General features: G+C 39.3%; 5 protein-coding genes across 5 annotated transcripts in view; 3 read left to right on the forward strand and 2 right to left on the reverse strand.

Moving 5' to 3' along the window:
• Positions 1-4,650: 4,650 nt before the first annotated feature.
• Positions 4,651-7,587, reverse strand: LOC138030252 (adrenocorticotropic hormone receptor-like). The gene has a single exon (XM_068878152.1). The coding sequence runs from the start codon at positions 7,099-7,101 to the stop codon at positions 6,073-6,075; it is 1,029 nt and encodes a 342-aa protein (XP_068734253.1). The 5' UTR covers positions 7,102-7,587; the 3' UTR covers positions 4,651-6,072.
• Positions 7,588-10,814: 3,227 nt separating this feature from the next.
• Positions 10,815-12,036, reverse strand: LOC138030253 (adrenocorticotropic hormone receptor-like). Its single transcript, XM_068878153.1, has one exon. It carries the CDS (start codon positions 11,967-11,969, stop codon positions 10,983-10,985), a length of 987 nt encoding a protein of 328 aa, XP_068734254.1. The 5' UTR covers positions 11,970-12,036; the 3' UTR covers positions 10,815-10,982.
• Positions 12,037-16,116: 4,080 nt separating this feature from the next.
• LOC138029573 (adenosine receptor A2b-like) lies at positions 16,117-18,455 on the forward strand. Its single transcript, XM_068877282.1, has one exon. It carries the CDS (start codon positions 16,583-16,585, stop codon positions 17,612-17,614), a length of 1,032 nt encoding a protein of 343 aa, XP_068733383.1. The 5' UTR covers positions 16,117-16,582; the 3' UTR covers positions 17,615-18,455.
• A 647-nt stretch (positions 18,456-19,102) lies between these two features.
• LOC138030864 (uncharacterized) lies at positions 19,103-21,485 on the forward strand. The gene is made up of 4 exons (XM_068878727.1): positions 19,103-19,794; positions 20,185-20,508; positions 20,562-20,898; positions 21,198-21,485. Exons 1-4 carry the CDS (start codon positions 19,103-19,105, stop codon positions 21,483-21,485), a joined length of 1,641 nt encoding a protein of 546 aa, XP_068734828.1.
• Positions 21,486-21,603: 118 nt separating this feature from the next.
• The window catches only part of LOC138030865 (uncharacterized), a 1,092-nt gene continuing 195 nt past the window's right edge, over positions 21,604-22,500 (forward strand). The window contains exon 1 of the mRNA XM_068878728.1: positions 21,604-22,500. This exon is cut by the window's right edge and continues 195 nt beyond it. Within this exon, the coding sequence (XP_068734829.1) occupies positions 21,604-22,500 (897 nt within the window).

Raw genomic sequence — 22,500 nt, forward strand, 5'->3', positions numbered from 1 at the left:
AATACGAAACTTTGCCTCATCAAGATCAGCGCAACAACAAATTGGTATTGAAGGAAATATATAGTTGCGTGTCACTGAAGTACAGATGTATAGTAAGTCATGCTTTTTGATGATATCAGCAATCGGCGCAATGTAGACAAGGTACAGCAGTGGGCCCAGTACAGACCCCTGAGGCACCCCACGCAACAATGGTCGCCTTGATGACATGCCATCTTCTACATTAACAAACTGTTGGCGGGAGGTTAAGTAAGACTTAAACCAAGCCGCGTGAATGCAGTTCCCTTCACCCCAAAACGGTTCGAGAGTCGGGATGTTAGTATTGCATGATCCACCGTAACAAATGCTGCTGAAAGGTCTAATAAGAGTAATATAACCGACTTGTTTTGATCCAAAGAACACAAGATGTCATTATGTACTCTAAGTAGTGCTGTTTCATTTGAATAAAATTCTTTGTATGCTGACTGAAACCTCTCGTCAAGATGTTTCGTCAGTTGAACTGCAACAGACTTTTCAACCAGCTTAGAAATAAACTTTAAATTTGAAATTGGCCGAAAGTTTGTGAACTGCTTGAAATCAGCAGTTGGTTTTTTTTAATGTAGGTAAAAGAGAAGCAATCTTTAGGGCATAGGCATATAACCAGTTGACACATGTCACATTAACCATCCTGGTAATAGTAGGTACGAGTACAGGAAAGCAATCCTTAAGTAGTGATGCCGGCAGAGGATCAAGACAAAGGACTTGCTTAAAGGCTTATAAGCAAATTCCTTAACGTCATCTTGACTGACGTTATGAAGTTATTTAATTCAGCAACATTGGTAAACAATTCATTATCATCCGCTAACGATTGATCTCTGTTTCTTGCCACAAGGGCAGAGTGAATCTTTTCAACTTTAGCATTCAAAAAGTCAGCAAACGAATCAGCAAGTAAAGCATTGCTAAGAGAAGGTGGATATCGTGTCTCCTGAGATTTTTGCATAAGCTTGTTTACAGCTTGTTTACATATTTTGCCATCAGCAACAAAATTTACGACATGAAAACAACATTAATTTTGAACCGCGAATATAAAAAGTTACCATCAGCGAAAAACACATTAAGAGATTTTTGCTACGTTCAATTTTGTTATTGTACTTTTGGCTCCACAAGTAAATCGCAAAATCGAAAGTGACATCGAATTCAGCGGGCGCCGTGATCAAGTTACCTCGGCGTGTTTACTCGCGAAACACTGAAGCATCTGTGGCAAGATACCGGGTTTTTGTTTTTGTTAGTTTTCTTTTTCTTTCAAGTGTTATAAAGTTTGACAAGAAATGTGCGAATTCAACACAAAGATCACAATCGCCCAACTCTTGAGGTTGACCATTGTTTCTGCAAAGTCAAAAATTTATTCTTCAAGTCGAGGTTATTTATCACCAGGTAATTCCATCGTTTTGGAAATAGCAGCTACTTTATTATTCATCAGCGTCACTATTTCTTGCTGATTTTGGGGCTTATTTTGTTGAAACTCAAGCACGCTTCCAACAGACCTGTATTTTCGTGAGTTATGGGCTGCTTACACTGCTCTACCACAAAACTCCTGCCGTATCACATTTCAACCCACGTATGCAAATTTGTTAAGCTCGAAAATTACACATGTTAAATTCTCAAAGGCTGGAAATCTCAGAAAAAACCTTTTCCAGCGAAAAATTTATTGAAGTAAACAACATATTTGCTATTAGTGGCAAAAAACTCTTCCTATTTCAATTGCGTGCGTGCAAGCAAGACACAATCTGTGTCACAATTAAAGTATATGCAATGAAATAATTTTCTGACAGTTCACATCAAACCCTTTTCAAACCTTGACCATAAATAATGAAGCACAAAAGACACAACAAGCTTTCATTCAAATAATTCTTCATTGTTACATTTCCAATTTTTTTTTTAGTTTTGCAGAGTTGAGTACAAAATATATGTAAATTGCCAGACAACTTAGATGTGACTTTAGTAAACACTGCGATGCATTCAAGGCGTTCGATTCCTACAATGTTTGTTAAATCCATAAAAAAATTAGCCATTTAACTTCAGTGTTGTATATAATACCAAGTTAGTAAATTATTAGAAGCAAAGCTCACTTGATATCCAACGGCGAAAAATGAAATTTTTGTCGGAGACCATTACTCGTCGCTTTAAGGATTCCAGATATTTATTTTTCACCGCCTGTCTTGTTCATCCAATTGACGTTCCATTCTTGAGCTCCATGAGGGTATATTTTGTTTAAAGATCCACTAAAACGCCATTCGCGTTACAATCACTTTCGACGCCATTGAAGGTTAACAACAATTAGTGAAATGTCCAATTGTTACCGGAAGACTGTGCATAGTTGAGTACAAGTAGCCAGAGAACGGAGATCACAGATCCACTTAAGGTGTTCGATTACCTCTCTGTCTTTGTTGAACCCACAACTTACCAGAGATTTCCCATTTGGTTTCAGTGTTTTACATAACAACACACTTGGCTTGGCAAAATATTAAATATACAGCTCACTTTGATTTCGGCTCGACAGGCGAAAGATTGTTGTCGAAGTCCATTACTCGTCGCTTTTAAGATTCCAGATATTTATTTTGCACCGCCTGTCTTGTTTATCCAATTGATGTACCATTCTTGAGCTCTATAAGGGTAAATTTTGTTTAAAGATGCACTAAAACGCCATTCGCGTTACAATGACTTTCGATGCCATTGCAGGTTAATTAAATGTTCTCCTGTGTGCACCAGAGAAATCTAAGCATTACCCCAGCCCCCTCAAACCTAACAAAATACGCAAAGAAGACTCTATGCACAAAGACACCACTTAGCATGGGATTGACAGACAAGACTTTAACCGACACGGAAAAAATAAAAAATAAAATTAAAATAAATAAAAAGACTGAGAAATATAACGCAGATTCCGACTGGGTTTTCGCAACCCAGTAAAAATTCGAGTGATGCATGCGCCCGCAGCGCCAGAAGGAGAAAAAGTTTCTGTCCTTGAAGTTGTCCCAATTTCGTTGCCAGAGTCATCTTTCCCTTGCCAGTTACTAGGGTAACGTAGGCTCTGGAAACGTATGCCCATTTTTTTTTTTTTAACTTAAAGAGATGTAGTAATAACTGATGCCGGATTCGATCATTCTCGAAACTAAAAATTCGATTTCTCCTTCAAGAGTCGAACGTATGGCCTGTTTCCAAATTGCTTTTCGCTTTGCATTTGCCATTTTATCTTGTTTCGGAAAAAAAAATGCCTGTTTACCAATTCTTGTGTCAGGATTCCCGAATGATTTCCCGAAACTTCTGCTTTATTTGCACAAGCCAACCATTAGCCAGATGCTCACCACATTTATTAAATAATTAAAAAACTAATGGCAAACAAATCATTGGAGGTGACCGGTTGCCTTTTGCATTTTTAAACCTTTTATTCGTTTTGTTATGTATTTATTCCTTTTTTTTTGAGAAGTTGATATACTTTTTCACTGCAATAAAATCAATTTTCTTGGTTATAAGTGGTTTCAGGGGCAACAAAGGACCGCGTGTCTTAAAATTTGTCAGAATTACCCAAAATATTTTCGACAGTCGGTGCTTTAAAAGCTCCTTTGGTGAGTTTGTTGCTGCCCTACAAAACATTTATCTCACGGTTCGGATGTTCTACGCGAATTGCAGGTCTATAGAAATTTCAAGGTGGCTTTTTTTTTGCCACATCCGAAAATTCTGGCAATCGCGACGGGTCTGATCAAAAGCTTAATTAACATTGTGTTATCGTTCTTTTTTTTCCCCCGAAAATTTTAGGGGAAGTTTTCTTAAAGAGTGCTTCTCAAACAAACTCAGGCGAAAATGATAAGATTTGAAAAACTTCAAATTTTGTGCTATTTGCAATATCATGGCTCTTACTCAATTCCATTAAATTTTAGCGCTACGCACTCTTCAAATCCTTCACTACATTTCCGAAATATCTAGGAAACATGTTTCCAAAAATGTCCAAAACATTAGAGCGCCTCATAAGTCTGAGTCCGAATATTTGAAAATTCGAGCCCATCTTACTTCCGAACAACCGAAGTTACTCGCTTGATGCAAGCCGCTTGCTAGACACTCACACTAGGTTTCATAACACTTCTAAGAAAAACGTACTGAAAACATGAATTCAAACTCCACTTGATCAAATATTTTAAGATTACGCCGTTGTATTATTAGGATGGGAAACAGGAAACGCATCTTTTCAACGAAAACAAAATCTTGTTAATAATCATGATCGATTTTCTTTGGGGCGGGAAATTCAGTATTGATTCTTTCAGTGCGCAATTAAGGAGGGCATTCCAGAAATCTCGAAAAAGCCCAGAGCTTTGAAAGGGAAAATATTGCTCCAAACCGTAAACGTTATAAAACGGGATACATAATACGATTTCTCGATCAGACCAGCCCGCAGAAAGCTTGAAAGCTTATTGGTGTATAGTGGTTCAAGTCGCATTTGAGAATGGATATTGTTAGGTGTCTTTTAAAGACACCTAACAATATCAGTAGTAAGTAATACTACTGGGCACGTTGCTCCATAAAATGTAGTGATAACTAATTCGCTTAGAAAATTGTCTAATATCCCCATTTCCAATTCATCGATTTACTACCGATCTACCATTGAAGAACTCAGAGATAAAATATCTTTTGTTCTTCTGATTGATTGACATAGGAAAATATGACAGAGAAAGAACAACATTGTTTCAAAATGAAAGAAAAATAGTCATAAAAGAGGGCAGCTTGATCGAAAATCGATAAACGTATTAGTATGTGTGTTTAAACAGGTAGCCCGCAAAAAAAACCAAAGCAATGTGAGGAGCAGTTGTAATTGTAAAGTTAAGTAAGAATCGTGGACTGAGCTTTACTAACCAGTGAAGATTTACAATGGATGAAGCAGCTAATTTATAGCTACTGGCAACTAAAAAGCACTGCACTTTTTTCAGGTTTTAACCAAAAAAAAATCGTAGTTGACGCGGAGAAAGGTTTGGTGTTAATAATTTATTCGAACAAATTTGCAAGCATCTCGATAAGAACAAAATGGAGCTTCTCATTTTTGCCGCGTCGAATAGTACACGTTTCTCGTCACTATGAAAATCCTGTGTTGCCGTTTTTGCTATAGGTAAATACGAGGTTTCTTTTAATTTTCAAACAGTTCAAAGAAGGCTAAATTAAACATGAGATTGACAGCTGCTTGGCTGCATTAAGAACATTATTTACTGAATGAGCTGTTAAATTTTCCCCACTAAGAGGGATTTTGGCAGCATTTTAACAACATTGAGAAGATCTCCATAACCAAGCTTTGTTAGGTCTCTGCAGTGATCAATCCACCAGAAATTGATTACTGCGTCACACGACAATCTCTTATTTTAAAATAAGAACTCCATAACGTTTAATTTTCTCTACGAGGGTTTTCTCACGAAATGCATTTTGTTTTCCAATCACACTTGAAATAAGCTTCAACAACGTTGTCCTTACTTCAGTCAATAAGCAAAAAAGTGATAAGAGCTTTAATGTAAGTTTTGAGCCAAACTAATCAGTTCTTTGAGTGGGAAACATTAATTATCACCACCTTTGTTGCTTCTATTCTTCTGCGAAGATAGCTTTTACGTAAATGTGTTCCAGAAGAGGGCATTTTCCCTATATTTTATTATGACTTTCAACATTAAGTCAGTTGTGTTCAAGTTAAGAGCCGGAAGTACGCAAAATTATTTCTGTGAAGAAAACGCAGATTGATTTTAAACTGATAGAATCTGCTTCATGGTCGCTTAACTTAATCTTATATAATATTCGGGGATTTACTTGTATATACCAAACAGAATAACTCCTGCTTGTGCAAAATGTTCAAATTAAAATTAGTGTTCTGAAGGTTGGCAGGGCCGTAGCCAGTTCGAAGCAAACCGAGCCACTTGTCTCAGTCATTTTTTGGTGAATTTTTAAAATAAAGCGTGATTCCGGTGTTCTCTCTTTAAAATGCGCTCATCATAAACACCTAAAATACCTGCGAAGAGAGTTTAACCATGGTTGGCGAGAAATTTACCCTGATATACTATGACCATCTCTAGGCTACGCTACGTTAAAGGAAGCATTTGTAAAGTTGAAACTGCTTCGTTGAAAGGCAGTTTTTCCTTTTACGGATTCACGTTTGACACCGAGACATTTCAAACACACATCTTTTGCTGCTGTTCGCATGTTCTTTATGCGCCACCAATACACTGCTGGATTGAATGAACTGTTTAAGAACACAAGAGTGGATGCGTATAAGTAGGCAGTCTTCACTTCCACAGTATAACCCTTCGTCTTGTTCAAAATTTTGACGCTCAAAAACGGGATATAACAGAAAACAAAGATTCCCACAATGTATACCATCGTGAGCGTGGACTTCTTGTAGCGATTTATCTTTAAAACTTGGCAGTTCACTGACCGAGATGATTCGGGGAGGTTGTTTTGATCGCTAATTTGCCTCTCGTGGCGACGAACACACTTTAGGATTCTCACGTAAGCTAGTAAAGTGAAAACTAAGCTGCTAAAAATCACAGGGAGGGAAATCATGTTGAAGATAACGTCGTTTGCGATCCAGAATCTTGACGCTGATATTAGGATGAAGAAGATCCAAACACAAGATGCAGCGATTAATATACGTTTTGTTGTGACAATCGCTCGGTATCGCAAATGAAGACTTAGTGCAAGATATCGTTCTATGGATATCCCGGTCATTGTAAGAACTGACGTACCCGCAGTTATATAGCCAAGAGATTCTGTCAGTATCCTGGTAGTACAGTACATACTAAAGCTGTTGTTAAGCTCGCCTATCTTGTGGATCACAAAACTTGGTTGCGCGATTAAACCTACGGTCAAATCACTGAGCGCTAGGCAGGACAGAAAAACGTTGGAGGGGGTGTGAAGTTCCCGCGTTTTCCAAACCGCAAGGATCACCACGGCGTTTCCAGTGATAGCAGTGATGGATGAAATGCCGTTGAGAATCGATGTTAGTATGTGCGCAGTAAAAAGATACTCTGTAAACTGAGTATTTGTTTCCAAGGTGGAACACTGAAAATTGATCGCGCTACTATTTAGAACGTTGCTGTTCGACATTGTAATTAAAACGACAAAATTTGCTTGCTATCCACACTTTTATTTCAACATTAGTAACCTCGCTAATACAAGAGGTAAACCGGATAACAGGTGTTCTCGCTAATAACAAGTTACGTTTATAACCCGCGATCTCGAGCAATATGACTTCGCACAACAACTGATTACCAAAATATAATGAAAGTGATAGTGGCTTTTGAGTGAAAGTAGTGTTGTTTGAACGAAGATTTAATCTGACTTTCAAATTTTTTGCTTAAAAGCACGAAATTGACCAAAACAAATGAAAATCCTTGTATTGTTTTATCTATTTTTTAATCTGAAGTCTAAATCGGTTATCCGTTTACTTGAATGCTTTTTTCTTTGCTGTGGACGTTATGTATCGTGCATCGATCTCCCGCCAAGTGAAACTGGCGCTTGAAAGGTTTGTGTGTCTCGATCTCCGTTTTTAATTAAAGACAACTTATTTGGTCCGAGTAGCTTTTAATTATTTTACCCAACTTTCATCTTTGTGCCATTTCTGGGGCGTTTGACAAAGTGTATACATGTATCAGTGCAGGTATACGCGGGATGTCTAACTCTAGAGTTGGGGCTTATTATTAGTTTTATTTAATTTGAGCCTACCACAATTGTGTGGTGTACACCTTATTCCAAAATGACCACCACTTTAAAATTCTTTTGTTTGCTTGCAAATTAGCCCTTGTTGCCTCGTTCAGGGTTAAATATTCTTTTGAATTTTAAGTTTAAGAACGAGGCAACGAGGCCTAATTTGCAAGCAAACAAAAGAATGCTAAAATAGCTTCCATCTTGGAATAAGGTGCATACTAAGTTCCCTCTACAAACTGAGTTGTTCTTCAGCGTATCGTGCAATAAGACGACCTTGCGAATAGTGTGAAAAGTTTCTCCAGGATGATTAACAAACTAATCTTGGTCAGGGAAATTGACTTTGCTGACTTAAGGCTTGGCCAAACGCTCGCAACATTTCAACGCAACATCTTGCAACATTGTTGCATGATGTTGCGACAGGTGTTGGATGCCCTGGCCAAACGCACGCAACATTGTCGATGTTTATGTGCCCCATGCCCCTGGCGCTCAACAAGTGGACCAAGCGCATGCCCTAAAATTTTGGCTAATGCCAGCCTAAACTTTCTTATAAAATAAAAATGTATCGCACTTGTTTTTGTGTATAACAAGGCTTTCCGTATATTTTCAAAAGATATTACGCGATAGGAGAAATAAGCTGGTGTCTTTTATCACATGCAAACAATGTTCCACTTTTCAGCAAAAAGGGTACTTAATGTTGCGTTGGTAAAGTGCTTGTAATATCACATAGCCATTTGTTTTCCTGGGAAATTCATTCTTTTATTGTATTATTAGTATTATGATTTTACATTTTCACGAAAATTAATCTCCATCGATTTCATAGTTGGAAGAACTCATGTCATGTTTTAAGGTTTTTATTGCCGCTTCAAGCATGGATCGTAAAAAGCCTTTTTACGATCGATGCTTCACCGTAAAAACGGGCATGAGGCAAGCATGAACACAAGCTCAAAGATCAAAAATTTTCCTTTTCCTTGTGCTTGCGCATATGCTTACGTTCGCTTGCGTTGTGTGGAAAACGGGACGTAACGCAAGCTGAACGCAAGATGTCATGTTCGTCCAACGAAGAAGAACCCGTTCCAGATTCCACTCGCAGCCGAAGCGTTTAAGTTTTCAGTTGACACGAATCTCTTGTGATTGTATTCATCCTTGAGCTTGTTCTTGCGTCGTTAGTGAAAACTAGGCTCTACACGTTTTGAAGGGGGTAGTTTCTAAAGAAATTGTGGTGTTGCGTCAGTGGGGAAGTAGTGTACAAAAATTTGGTTTTATCAACGGAGTTTCGAGCGTTAGACCGTCGTCAGAGCGAATCCAAGGGCTAACGCTCGAAACGTCAGCTTTTAGAATCTCTGTACGGTGGCCAATTTACATTATCAAGTCCGTTGATAAAACCAAATTTTTCTTTACTTTTTGTGTTTAACTTCCTCCTCAACCCGTATTTGTTGAAAATGTTAAGCAGTTCTTCTACTGCTGATTCACGGAAAAAAAAAAAAGAAAATCCCACACTATCCTTCTCGAAAATTGCAACCACGCTACTTTGGCAACTGTGCACCTAATTTTAACAATAGCTTTATGTCACTGCTTAAATTGCCGTAGCATATAAGCTGTGAAACAATGTAAAATGTATATTTAACAATTATTCGCCGAAGGCGAAGTGATTATCGGTGAATATTCACCTGTGTATTTATATATACTAAATATAATTAGTATAAATACACAGGTGATTATACAAAATCGCGCGCTCTCATTGGCTCGCTATCTCGGAATAACAGACGATAATCCGCGACCTTGACGGACAAAATGGCTACCAGTAGTCGTTTTGCCACTGTAAGTGAAGATGATTTTCGCGTTAAAATGTTTTTTTTTTCTCTTTTTTGAAATAATCACCTGTGTATTTAATAATAATAATAATAATAATAATAATATTGGTATATATACTAAAACAATTATTCGCCTCAGGCTCAGTGATTATCGGTGAATATTCACCTCGACTTCGTCTCGGTGAATATTAACCGATAATCACTTCGCCTTCGGCGAATAATTGTTAAATAAACACTGAACTTGTATACACGCTAACAATAGAGCAGTCGAACACTTGTCTTCCGCCAATGTGGCTCGTGTCATGTTCGTCCAATGAAGAAGAACCCATTCCAGATTCCACTCGCAGCCGAAGCGTTTAAGTTTTTAGTTGATTCGAATCTCTTGTGATTGTATTCATCCTTGAGCTTGTTCTTGCGTCGTTAGTGAAAACTAGGCTCTACACGTTTTGAAGGGGGTAGTTTCTAAAGAAATTGTGGTGTTGCGTCGGTGGGGAAGTAGTATACAAAAATTTGGCTATCAACGGAGTTTCGAGCGTTAGCCCTTCGTCAGAGCGAATCCAAGGGCTAACGCTCGAAACGTCAGCTTTTAGAATCTCTGTACGGTGGCCAATTTACATTATCAAGTCCGTTGATAAAACCAAATTTGTCTTTACTTTTTGTGTTTAACTTCCTCCTCAACCCGTATTTGTTGAAAATGTTAAGCAGTTCTTCTACAGCTGATTCACGGGAAAAAAAGAAGAAAATCCCACACTATCCTTCTCGAAAATTGCAACCACGCTACTTTGGCAACTGTGCACCTAATTTTAACAATAGCTTTATGTCACTGCTTAAATTACTGTAGCATATAAGCTGTGAAACAATGTAAAATATATATTTAACAATTATTCGCCGAAGGCGAAGTAATTATCGGTATAATCTAAATATAATTGGTATAAATACACAGGTGATTATACAAATTCGCGCGCTCTCATTAGCTCGCTATCTCGGACTATCAGACGATAATCACCTCGACGGACAACATGGCTGCCAGTAGTCGTTTTGCCACTGTAAGTTGAAGATGATTTCGTGTTGAAATGTTTTTTTTTTTCTCTTTTTTTTTCACCGATAATCACTTCGCCTTCGGCGAATAATTTTAAATAAACACTGAACTTGTATACACGCTAACAATAGAGCAGTCGAACACCTGTCTCCTGCACAATGCTTGTGCAAAATGTTCAAATTAAAATTAGTGTTTTGAAGGTTGGCAGGGCAGGTTCGAAGAAAACCGAGCCACTTGTCTCAGTCATTTTTTCGTGAATTTTTAAAATAAAGCGTGATTCCGGTTTTCTCTTTAAAATGCGCTCATCATAAACACCTAAAATACCTGCGAAGAGAATTTAACCATGGTTGGCGAGAAATTTACCCTGGTATACTATGACCATCTCTAGGCTACGCTACGTTAAAGGAAGCATTTGTAAAGTTGAAACTGCTTCATTGAAAGGCAGTTTTTCCTTTTACGGATTCACGTTTGACACCGAGACATTTCAAACACACATCTTTTGCTGCCGTTCGCATGTTCTTTATGCGCCACCAATACACTGCTGGATTGAATGAACTGTTTAAGAACACAAGAGTGGATGCGTATAAGTAGGCAGTCTTCACTTCCACAGTATAACCCTTCGTCTTGTTCAAAATTTTGACGCTCAAAAACGGGATATAACAGAAAACAAAGATTCCCACAATGTATACCATCGTGAGCGTGGACTTCTTGTAGCCATTTATCTTTAAAACTTGGCAGTTCACTGACCGAGATGATTCGGGGAGGTTGTTTTGATCGCTAATTTGCCTCTCGTGGCGACGAACACACTTTAGGATTTTCGCGTAAGCTAGTAAAGTGAAAACTAAGCTGCTAAAAATCACAGGGAGGGAAATCATGTTGAAGATAACGTCGTTTGCGATCCAGAATCTTGACGCTGATAATAGGACGACGAAGATCCAAACACAAGATGCAGCGATTAATATACGTTTTGTTGTGACAATCGCTCGGTATCGCAAATGAAGACTTAGTGCAAGATATCGTTCTATGGATATCCCGGTCATTGTAAGAACTGACGTACCCGCAGTTATAAAGCCAAGAGATTCTGTCAGTATCCTGGTAGTACAGTACATACTAAAGCTGTTGTTAAGCTCGCCTATCTTGTGGATCACAAAACTTGGTTGCGCGATTAAACCTACGGTCAAATCACTGAGCGCTAGGCAGGACAGCAAAACGTTGGAGGGGGTGTGAAGCTCCCGCGTTTTCCAAACCACAAGGATCACCACGGCGTTTCCAGTGATAGCAGTGATGGATGAAATACCGTTGAGAATCGATGTTAGTATGTGCGCAGTAAAAAGATACTCTGTAAACTGAGTATTTGTTTCCAAGGTGGAACACTGCAAATTGATCGCGCTACTATTTAGAACGTTGCTGTTCGACATTGTAATTAAAACGACCAAATTTGTTTGCTCTCCACACTTTTATTTCAACATTAGTAACCTCTCTAATACAAGAGGTAAACCGGATAACAGGTGTTCTAGCTAATAACAAGTTACGTTTATAACCCGCGATCATCCGTTTACTTGAATACTTTTTTCTTTGCTGTGGACGTTATGTTTCACTGTCATTTGATATCGTGCATCGATCTCCCGCCAAGTGAAACTGGCGCTTGAAAGGTTTGTGTGTCTCGATCTCCGTTTTTAATTAAAGACAACTTATTTGGTCCGAGTAGCTTTTAATTATTTTACCCAACTTTCATCTTTGTGCTATATCTTTAATTTTCATGATAAAAAGTCGCCATTTCTGGGGCGTTTGACAAAGTGTATACATGTATCAGTGCAGGTATACGCGGGATGTCTAACTCTAGAGTTGGGGCTTATTATTAGTTTTATTTAATTTGAGCCTACCACAATTGTGTGGTGTACACCTTATTCCAAAATGACCACCACTTTAAAATTCTTTTGTTTGCTTGCAAATTAGCCCTTGTTGCCTCGTTCAGGGTTAAATATTCTTTTGAATTTTAAGTTTAAGAACGAGGCAACGAGGCCTAATTTGCAAGCAAACAAAAGAATGCTAAAATAGCGGCCATCTTGGAATAAGGTGCATACTAAGTTCCCTCTACAAACTGAGTTGTTCGTCAGCGTATCGTGCAATAAGAAGACCTTGCGAATAGTGTGAAAAGTTTCTCCAGGATGATTAACAAACTAATCTTGGTCAGGGAAATTGACTTTGCTGACTTAAGGCTTGGCCAAACGCTCGCAACATTTCAACGCAACATCTTGCAACATTGTTGCATGATGTTGCGACAGGTGTTGGATGCCCTGGCCAAACGCACGCAACATTGTCGATGTTTATGTGCCCCATGCCCCTGGCGCTCAACAAGTGGGCCAAGCGCATGCCCTAAAATTTTGGCTAATGCCAGCCTAAACTTTCTTATAAAATAAAAATGTATCGCACTTGTTTTTGTGTATAACAAGGCTTTTCGTATATTTTCAAAAGATAGGAGAAATAAGCTGGTGTCTTTTATCACATACAAACAATGTTCCACTTTTCAGCAAAAAGGGTACTTAATGTTGCGTTGGTAAAGTACTTGTAATATCACATAGCCATTTGTTTTCCTGGTAAATTCATTCTTTTATAGTATTATTAGTATTATGATTTTACATTTTCGCGAAAATTAATCTCCATCGATTTCATAGTTGGAAGAACTCATGTCATGTTTTAAGGTTTTTATTGCCGCTTCAAGCATGGATCGTAAAAAGACTTTTTACGATCGATGCTTCACCGTGAAAACGGGAATGAGGCAAGCATAAACACAAGCTCAAAGATCAAAATTTTTCCTTTTCCTTGTGCTTGGGCATATGCTTACGTTCGCTTGCGTTGTGTGGAAAACGGGACGTAACGCAAGCTGAACGCAAGATGTCATGTTCGTCCAACGAAGAAGAACCCGTTCCAAATTCCACTCGCAGCCGAAGCGTTTAAGTTTTCAGTTGACACGAATCTCTTGTGCTTGTATTCCTCCTTGAGCTTGTTCTTGCGTCGTTAGTGAAAACTAGGCTCTACACGTTTTGAAGGGGGTAGTTTCTAAAGAAATTGTGGTTTTGCGTGGGTGGGGAAGTAGTATACAAAAATTTGGTTTTATCAACGGAGTTTAGAGCGTTAGCCCTTCGTCAGAGCGAATCCAAGGGCTAACGCTCGAAACGTCAGCTTTTAGAATCTCTGTACGGTGGCCAATTTACATTATCAAGTCCGTTGATAAAACCAAATTTGTCTTTACTTTTTGTGTTTAACTTCTTCCTCAACCCGTATTTGTTGAACATGTTAAGCAGTTCTTCTACTGCTAATTCACCGCGGAAAAAATAAGAAGAAAATCCCACACTATCCTTCTCGAAATTGCAATCACGCTGCTTTGGCAACTGTGCACCTAATTTTAACAATAGCTTTATGTCACTGCTTAAATTGCTGTAGCATATAAGCTGTGAAACAATGTAAAATATATATTTAACAATTATTCGCCGAAGGCGAAGTGATTATCGGTGAATATGGGACAAACTCTTTCGATCTTCCCAGATAAGTCGGGAAGAGGAAAGTTGGCTCTGCCAGCCGGCTCGAATTTCTTTGTTTTGCCGCTCATCCGAAGAAATGGATGAGTCAGTCCAGTCTCGATTTGTGCGCATGATCAATTGCCATGCGTCATCAATATTTTTTAAATTTACAACAGCGTGACAATTTTTAACTGTCTAAATTCCCATGAGTATTTCCTTTTTCCGTATGTCAGTTACAAAAACTAGTTTGCCAGAATTGAAAAACCTATTAATTTTTTCAGTAAAAATTGAAATGGAATTTTAAAAACTTGAGCTATCCTGAGTTTCGAAGGAAATCATTTGTTCGAGAGTTGTTCGAAATTATCCCTACTGTTTGTTTTGATTATGGGGTTTTGCGTTGCTAGTCAAGCGTGACTGACTCCCGAATACGTTTGACGACTTGCGCTTTCAAATTTATTCCAAACTTATAAAAGCGCCTTTGTCTGGAACGTAGTAGGACAGTAAAAAGATAGGAAAGTGCGATTAATTTCAGCCACGATGGTGGGAAGTAACTTTAACTGGTGACCGAGGGATTTCATGTGTCTACTTTTGGCGGGAACTTTGTTATTGATCCGGTCCGATCGAGGTTTGCCAACGGCCTTACTTATGTATGAGTGACAACTCGGGAAGTTGAGAAGTCGCTTAAATTCCATTCAATCAGGCAAATAGCCATACAAAAAGCGAGAAAGTCACCAGGACGATAAAGTACGCCTTTTTTATTGAGAACTTTTGCGTGTAAATATCTCTTTCAGTTTGCCATCGAGATTCCCATACAAATCCTTATAATTTTTTCCCGCCTCCGAGTCTGGGTCGCCTGTGTCATTAACATATAAATTAACTGCTCATTGAACAAACAATTTTTCTGTTTCCGAAAGTTATTAAATAACATATGATTAGGGAAACATTTACAAATGGTTTGATAGACACTCCAGCTGAGTCGTCTCAGTGGATGACAGCAAAAATATTCATTGACGTATTTGAGCTGCGGAAAAAAACGAAAAATATAGAATTGAACTTCTCCGAGAACATGAGCATGTAGCGTTGCTCGAACCAATCAAAGCATCCAGCCTAATTAACTTGATAAAATCTTGTCCTTTCGAGAGTTTGTAGAACTTGGGTCCATAGCATGATGTCTATGCACTCTGATGAAAGGAAATAAAAAAATAAAAGCACAATAGGGATTTATTTGAAGGTCATCGTGGTTACTGTGGAATCAACGTAACTTGTAAGAGAAGAAAATAACTGCGTTGCAAATCATGTCACAAGGTTGAAATTACGTTGGTCTTGAATTTTTGCTGGCTTTATAATTCAGGAGCAGTCATAAATATGGCGCTTTTTAGTTTAAATATGAAAATGCGTGGCTGATTCATTCAGTATTTGTCTTTCATATTGCCACAGTATTTGATATAGTTCAAAAAGTGTGCTTTTTTTTTCTGGCTTTGCGAGCAACACCACTAAAACGATCCAATTAGGAACGTATGCAATAAAGATTTTACTACTGCTTTTTTTCTTGGGATTTGTTTTAGCTATGACTGAGTGACACCTTGCCTTGTTTTTGCGCGAGTCTCGGCCAATGTAATAAAATCAAAATTATTCCCACTTGCTTTTATAACTAGCGACAGTTACTGTGAATTGACCGTAAAAGCATTTAGACATGCACCTAGCTTTTCGGTGATTTGAGACAGCAAATTAGCCTGTAAAAATTTGAAAGCTTGTATAAATCGTTCTTAAAACTGGTTTGGAGAAGATTCTCCTTGTGATGTTCAGAGCAAGATGTACATGTTAAAATATTGACTCGGCTACACCTTCCGGCGATACAAGCATCACCGTTGAGACTGAAAATTAAAGAAAAGCAAAAGCAAGTACGGATACATCGTTTTGTTATCTTAAGAAAACTTTAATTAATGTAATTGAAGGCAGATCAAATGTGATTTGGTGGTATTCAAGCATGCTCTTATTTCTAGGCCATTAAAATAGCAACTAGCAATGGAAGACAGGTGGAATACGCTATGGAAATCATGGATTGCAGTTTGATGTAATAAAGACGGAAGGTTTTCCGATCCGAATATTATTGTCATGCAGAGTCTTACGTATTTTCGGTTTCGGAATATTCATTGGAAAGTCTTTAATATCGTCAGAAGTTCATCAATGGATGCGAAACTGTAATTCAAAGACTCAAAATTATTTATTGTGTCACAGCCGAGTGTCCATCAGACTGATTTAAGTTTACTTGTTTCTTTGTCTCCGCGGACTTCATAAGGGGAAGCGCTTCTTCCTTTCATTACTGGATTGAAGTAGCACCCAAGCGAATCCGGGCAAGCCAGTGAAAATTTACCAACAACTTTCACTACGAAAGCTCTTTCTAGTAGCACTTTCTATGTTTTACCAGCCACCTACTGTAATCATAACTGGCACATGACCGATGCTTCGGGTTACGAAGAAAAGCTCATCAAACGGATGCTGAAACGAAGATGGAATTGGCAACAAATTTGTCGATTTTTTCATCGCTTAGCCCAGCCGATTCATCCATCCATGTGAAAGGGGAGGCATGTTTCATGTTCGACGTCAATTTTAACTCGACAAGATTCCTTTACGTTACGCACATTTTAACATCGATTATCAATTCCTTGTTCTCAGTAACAGCCATCGCTGGGAATGCGGCTGTGATTTTCACAGTCTGGAAAAACCCATCCCTTCAATCTCCCTCGAACGTGTTCATTTGCTGTCTTGCTGGTAGTGACTTGATGGTTGGATTACTTGCACAGCCATCTTTTATTCTTCACAAGATCGGTGAAATTTTCCACCGCTTGGAAATGTACTGCGTTACAAGGATGCTGCTTGAAGTTGTTGCACATATAACCACCGGTGGTTCTGTTTTCACGATAGCCGCTGCTGGTTTAGATACATGGCTTGCGCTGTACCTACATTTACGCTACAATGAAATTGTAACAGTACGGCGCGTACTATCCATAATCGCCTGCTTCTGGATTTTCCTCATCGCTCTAGCTGTCTTACGAGTCTTCCTCATTCGACCAAATGTTTACAACACCATTTTGATCACATTACTTTCGCTGTGTTTGTTATCGACATGTTTTGCCTGTGCAAAGGTCTTGAAGTGTGTTCGAAAGCACGAGCGCCAAATTCATGCGATGGGTGTTAGCTTGAGTCAAACTGAAGGAAAGGATGGTCGATTAATGAGCTTATTACAGTGCAAGAAGTCAACCACCTCTATTTTTTTCATTGTTGGTATATTTACAGTATGTTTTTTGCCTCTCCTCTGCGTGTCATTCGTTCATCAAATCAGTGGATACACAGTCAATGTGAAAATTGCATATGCATTTGTTTCAACTCTTGCCTTCATGAATAGCTCTATTAACCCTCTTGTGTACTGCTGGCGGATAAGAACTTTGAGAAATGCTGTGAGGACAACTGTTGAAGATAGATTATGTAAACGTTTTCTTAAAAACCGCCCATCGCAAAAGAAACCCCAAGCTTTCAATTGAAATTTTTACCCGATAATTGGTGGTTAAGTCTAGTTTTCGCGTTATCCTAGATTTTCTGCTCCTATTTTTTGCTTTCCATGAAGGGTTAAACTGTGTTAGTTCTTTCATTTTTTATTAATCTTGTTTGCGATTGGTTTGTGGACATTTCTTTTGTATCCAGTGTTTTTTGTGTGGTCTGCTACATGCTCAAACCGGTTTTGCTAGGCGTGACCCCATGTAGTGACGCATTTCAATTGTTCCTACATTGTGTGCGATTTTACAATTTACTCGGCCACAAAAAATTTTGACCATTGCATGTGATGACGAATATCGATTCGATTTGTTTTTATCACAATATTCAACGCCAAATACAATGAAAAAGACATTATGTGTCACGTTGACGCAAACAGCGCTGTCTTGACTCTTATCGACATCGCAAATAAATTCGCCGCCATGTTGCTGGACGAAACAAGATATACCTGCACCAGTATCCTGGAAAACCTGTGTACCATGTGGCGAGGTTACCATTTTGGCCAGGTTCCTTATTATGTATCGGAATTTTAATATTCAATCTCCATTCACTGACTAAAATCAGTGCGCCTCATTGGTTAAAATTGGACACACGATTTTCCGTTGCCTACTGACATCTGTTGGAACAGGATTGCGTTACATTGTACTCTATTGCGTTACTCGAATACGAAATCGGATAGTTTGATTTTTTGATTGACACTTTTGTATCGAGTGTTTTTACTTCGCACATGGATCTTGTAGTCTCAAGTTCACGATCTCTCGTGTAGAAAAGAGTCTGTTCATTCGGAGAAATACGAATTATCTAGAGAGTTCTAAGTCTTTGCGGAATAAAGTTCTGAAATCATACTATATATTATATGGAGGAGAGTGTTTTACTGGGAACTAAACCACTCGTAGATTCGATACGCCACTTCATCCGGGACCCGAGTGGCGTATTTTCCGTATGTCACCTTTGTGAGTGTCGTATCGTTCAATGACGTCACAATTCCCGCCTTTTTTCCCGCCTTTTTTATAAAGCCCAGCTGTATTTGTAAAACTTGACTATTTTGAAACACAATAAAATCGGAAATATTCAATATTTAGTCTCCATATAATAAAAAGAACATTACACGTTGCCTCGAAGATATGAATTTTATGTTCTCGTGGCAAGAACAATATATTGTTCTTGCCACTCGAACATAAAATTCATATCTTCTCGCCACCTTGTAATATCCTCTATATATTTGGTGGTGCCGAGACCCGGGAATTCAAGCCGGGAAAGATCATTGAAGTGAAGTAAATCAGTGCAGGTAAACATGGCTGAAACTAAGAAGAAATTGAGGAAGAAGATAACGATCCTTGAGAGCCATCGGACGTTTGTGAGAAAGATTATAGCCGAAGCAAGGGAGTCTCTGACTAGTGGAGAATCTATTGATCTGAAAAAGCTTAAGTTCTTCAAATCTACACTGGAGGATAAATCTTCGGAGCTCAAGAGTTTAAATGAAGACGGTTCTCGAATATATTCTTGACGACTCGCAAATCCAAGAAGATGCGGGTGCTAGCTGCGATTTCGCCAGTGCAATCCAGGAGTGTATTATTGATCTGGAAACGGCCTTAACTTCGGAAAGGGATCACGAAAGGAACTTTTCACGATATGCTGAATCTAGTTTGAACATCGTGCAAGCAGGATCTAGCGCGAATGTATCAATTCAGAGCCATGCCAAACTGCCAAAACTCGAACTAAGGAAGTTCTTCAGGAATCCAATCGACTGGTATCCGTTTTGGGAGTCCTTTGACTCGGCTGTCCATCGAAACAGCACTCTAAATGGAGCAGATAAGTTCAATTATTTGAAATCAATGCTTGTAGGGTCTGCCGCCCATGTTATCGCTGGATTGCCTCTGACAAATGGCAATTATGAGAAGGCTATTGATCTTCTGAAAAAGAGATTTGGGAATCGTCAAATCGCCATTTCAAGTCACATGGAAGCTTTGACTAAAATCCCGAAAATAACGTCCATTCATGAAGTGAAACGGCTTCGTAATCTGTATGATACGGTGAAATCACATATGCGTAGCCTCGAGAGTTTGAAAATTTCTCAAGAAATGTATGGCTGTTTTCTAACGCCCTTGATCATGCAAAAATCGCCAGAAGAGTTCAGGATTGCCATCACACGAAATCTAACGTCTGAAACGTGAGTCCTAAGGGATATTATGTCCGAATTCCAAAGGGAGCTACAATTACGTGGGAACTGTCAACATGTCCCTGGAGAGGTGGGGAATAAGGAGTTTCAGGCGCCAAACCCATCAAGGCGTATGCCAGTATTTCAACCATCGACAACCTCAACCTTGTTTGTGGACGGTGGGAAAAGCATTCATCAAGGCCCTTGGTGCACCTATTGTAAGGGGTCACATCCATCTGTTAAATGTAATGTGGTAACTGACATCTCTGCAAGGAGGCAATTGCTTCGACAGAAAGGATAGTGTTTCAGATGCCTACGTAATGGCCACCTCGCCAATCGGTGTAGTAAGGAATGTCACATCTGTGGTTTGGGTCATCATGCCTCTATCTGTGAAAATTCAAGTAAGGAAAAACAATCAACTCCCCAAGGAAGAATTGCAGCCTTTAATGAAGGAGTTGCACTCAACCCTACTGTAGCATCATTCCAAGCTTCATCTACCAGTATGTTTGTCAGCTCTAAATCCAGTGTACTTCTGCAGACAGCAAGAGCAAACATCTCCAAGCCAGGGAGTGGTGAACATTCTGTCAATGCCAGAATGGTGTTTGATAGTGGCAGTCAAAGAAGCTACATCTCAGAGAACTTGCAGAACACTCTGAAGCTACCTGTGGCTGGCCAGGACACATTACTGATCAAGACCTTCGAAGAGTCTACTGCCAAACTAAGGCAGTGTGACATTGTTCAATTTGCAGTGGAGGCAGTTGATGGTATTCCTGTGCTAGGGCAGGGAAACTCATTGAAGGAGAAGATTCACTTGAAAAAGAGATTAAGCACTTTTGGGATTTAGAAACACTAGGAATCAAACACGATGAACCGACGGTCTATGAGAAATTCATTGAAGACATCAGGCACATTGGAGAAAGATATGAAGTCAAATTGCCATTCAAGGAAGATCATCCCTTACTCCCAGACAACTATCATTTAAGCAAAATGAGGCTGGAATCATTGCTGCGGAGACTAAAATCGAAACCCGAAGTCCTCAAACACTATGATGAAGTCGTTAAGGAGAAACTTGAAAGGAACATTATTGAACCAGTGAACTTGACGGAACAAACAGAAGTAGGCAAGGTCCACTATTTACCTCACGAGAAATTATCAGGCTTGATAAGGACACAACTAAACTCCGCGTAGTCTATGACGCATCTGCTAAGCATCATGGACCAAGCCTCAACAATTGCTTGTACTCTGGACCACCCCTCACTCCCATGATTTTCGATTTAATGACACGATTCAGGGCTCACAAGGTTGCACTTACTGCCGATATAGAGAAGGCGTTCCTGAATATTGCTATTGCTCCCGAGGACCGTGACTTCCTGCGATTTCTTTGAGTTAATGACATTCTTACTGACAATCCGAAGGTACTCATTATGCGATTCACCAGAGTAGTCTTCGGAGTTAATTCCAGCCCATTTCTCCTAAATGGAACCATTAGACATCATCTGAACAAGTACATGGATAGAGATCCAGAATTTGTTCAGGAAGTGTTACGTTCTATTTATGTGGATGACCTGGCTTCTTCAAAGCCTGATGTTCCTTCAGCCTATGACTTCTACTCCAAACTCAGGAAAAGATTCGTGGAAGCTGGCTTCAACATGCGTAAGTGGCTGACAAATGATCAGGAGTTGGCAAATAGAATCAAGTCATAGTAGGGCCAAGTAGCGATACAGCATCACCGCTCTCCTGATTTACAGCAAGAAGATCACAAAACGAGTCGTTCTCAGTTCTATTGCGAAAATATTTGACCCTCTTGGAATACTGTCTCCAATGTTTGTTGCATTCAAAATACTGTTTCAAGACATTTGCAAGAGGGATGTTGATTGGGACGCTCCTCTGGACGGAGACGTACTGGAACGGTGGAAGTCATTGTTACAGGACATACAAACTATTTCGAGTTTCTCAATCGACAGATGTTACTCATCGAGACTAAACTGTGTTGAGACTCGTACATTTCAGTTGCAAGGGTTTGGAGATGCATCAGACAAAGCCTTTGGTGGTGTTGTTTACTTTAGGATACAGCCAGAAAATTCAGTTGTTTGCAAGCTTGTTGCCTCGAAGACGAGAGTATCACCCCTTACTGGTGTCACCACACCCAAATTAGAACTTCTGTCTGCATTGGTGCTTGCAAGACTAATCACAAGCGTTCATAAGGCACTTGGTCCAGCTTTTAATATCACTGAATGTGTATGTTGGCTGGATTCAGAGATTGCACTGTGGTGGATCAAGCATGTCCAGAAGTATGTGCGAGAGGAAGAAGATTTCGGACAGACGCGTCATTCCTTGGGTCTCTTTGAAGACGACAGGGGCATATTGAGATGTGGAGGAAGACTACATAATGCGCCCCTGCCGTATTCAGCCCGTTTTCCTGCGATTCTACCCCGGAAACATCAATTCCCTGTTCTTATGATCAATAGGAGTCACAGCAACGTCATGCACAACGGCGTCAAAGAAACACTAACTGATTTAAGGTCAAGATTCTGGGTTGTAAGGGGTAGACAGACCGTACGTGACGTGATTTCGCCTTGCGCTACATACAAGAAACTTGAAGGGAGATCATACAATGCTCCTCCTCAGCCTCCCCTCCCAGATTTCAGAGTATCAGATGAATTTGCCTTCACCCAGGTTGGTGTCGATTTTGCTGGGCCAGTCTATTTAAGAGATGTC

This window comes from Montipora capricornis, chromosome 13 (genome assembly GCF_036669925.1).
Source record: "Montipora capricornis isolate CH-2021 chromosome 13, ASM3666992v2, whole genome shotgun sequence".
NCBI classification, from domain to species: Eukaryota; Metazoa; Cnidaria; class Anthozoa; order Scleractinia; family Acroporidae; genus Montipora; species Montipora capricornis.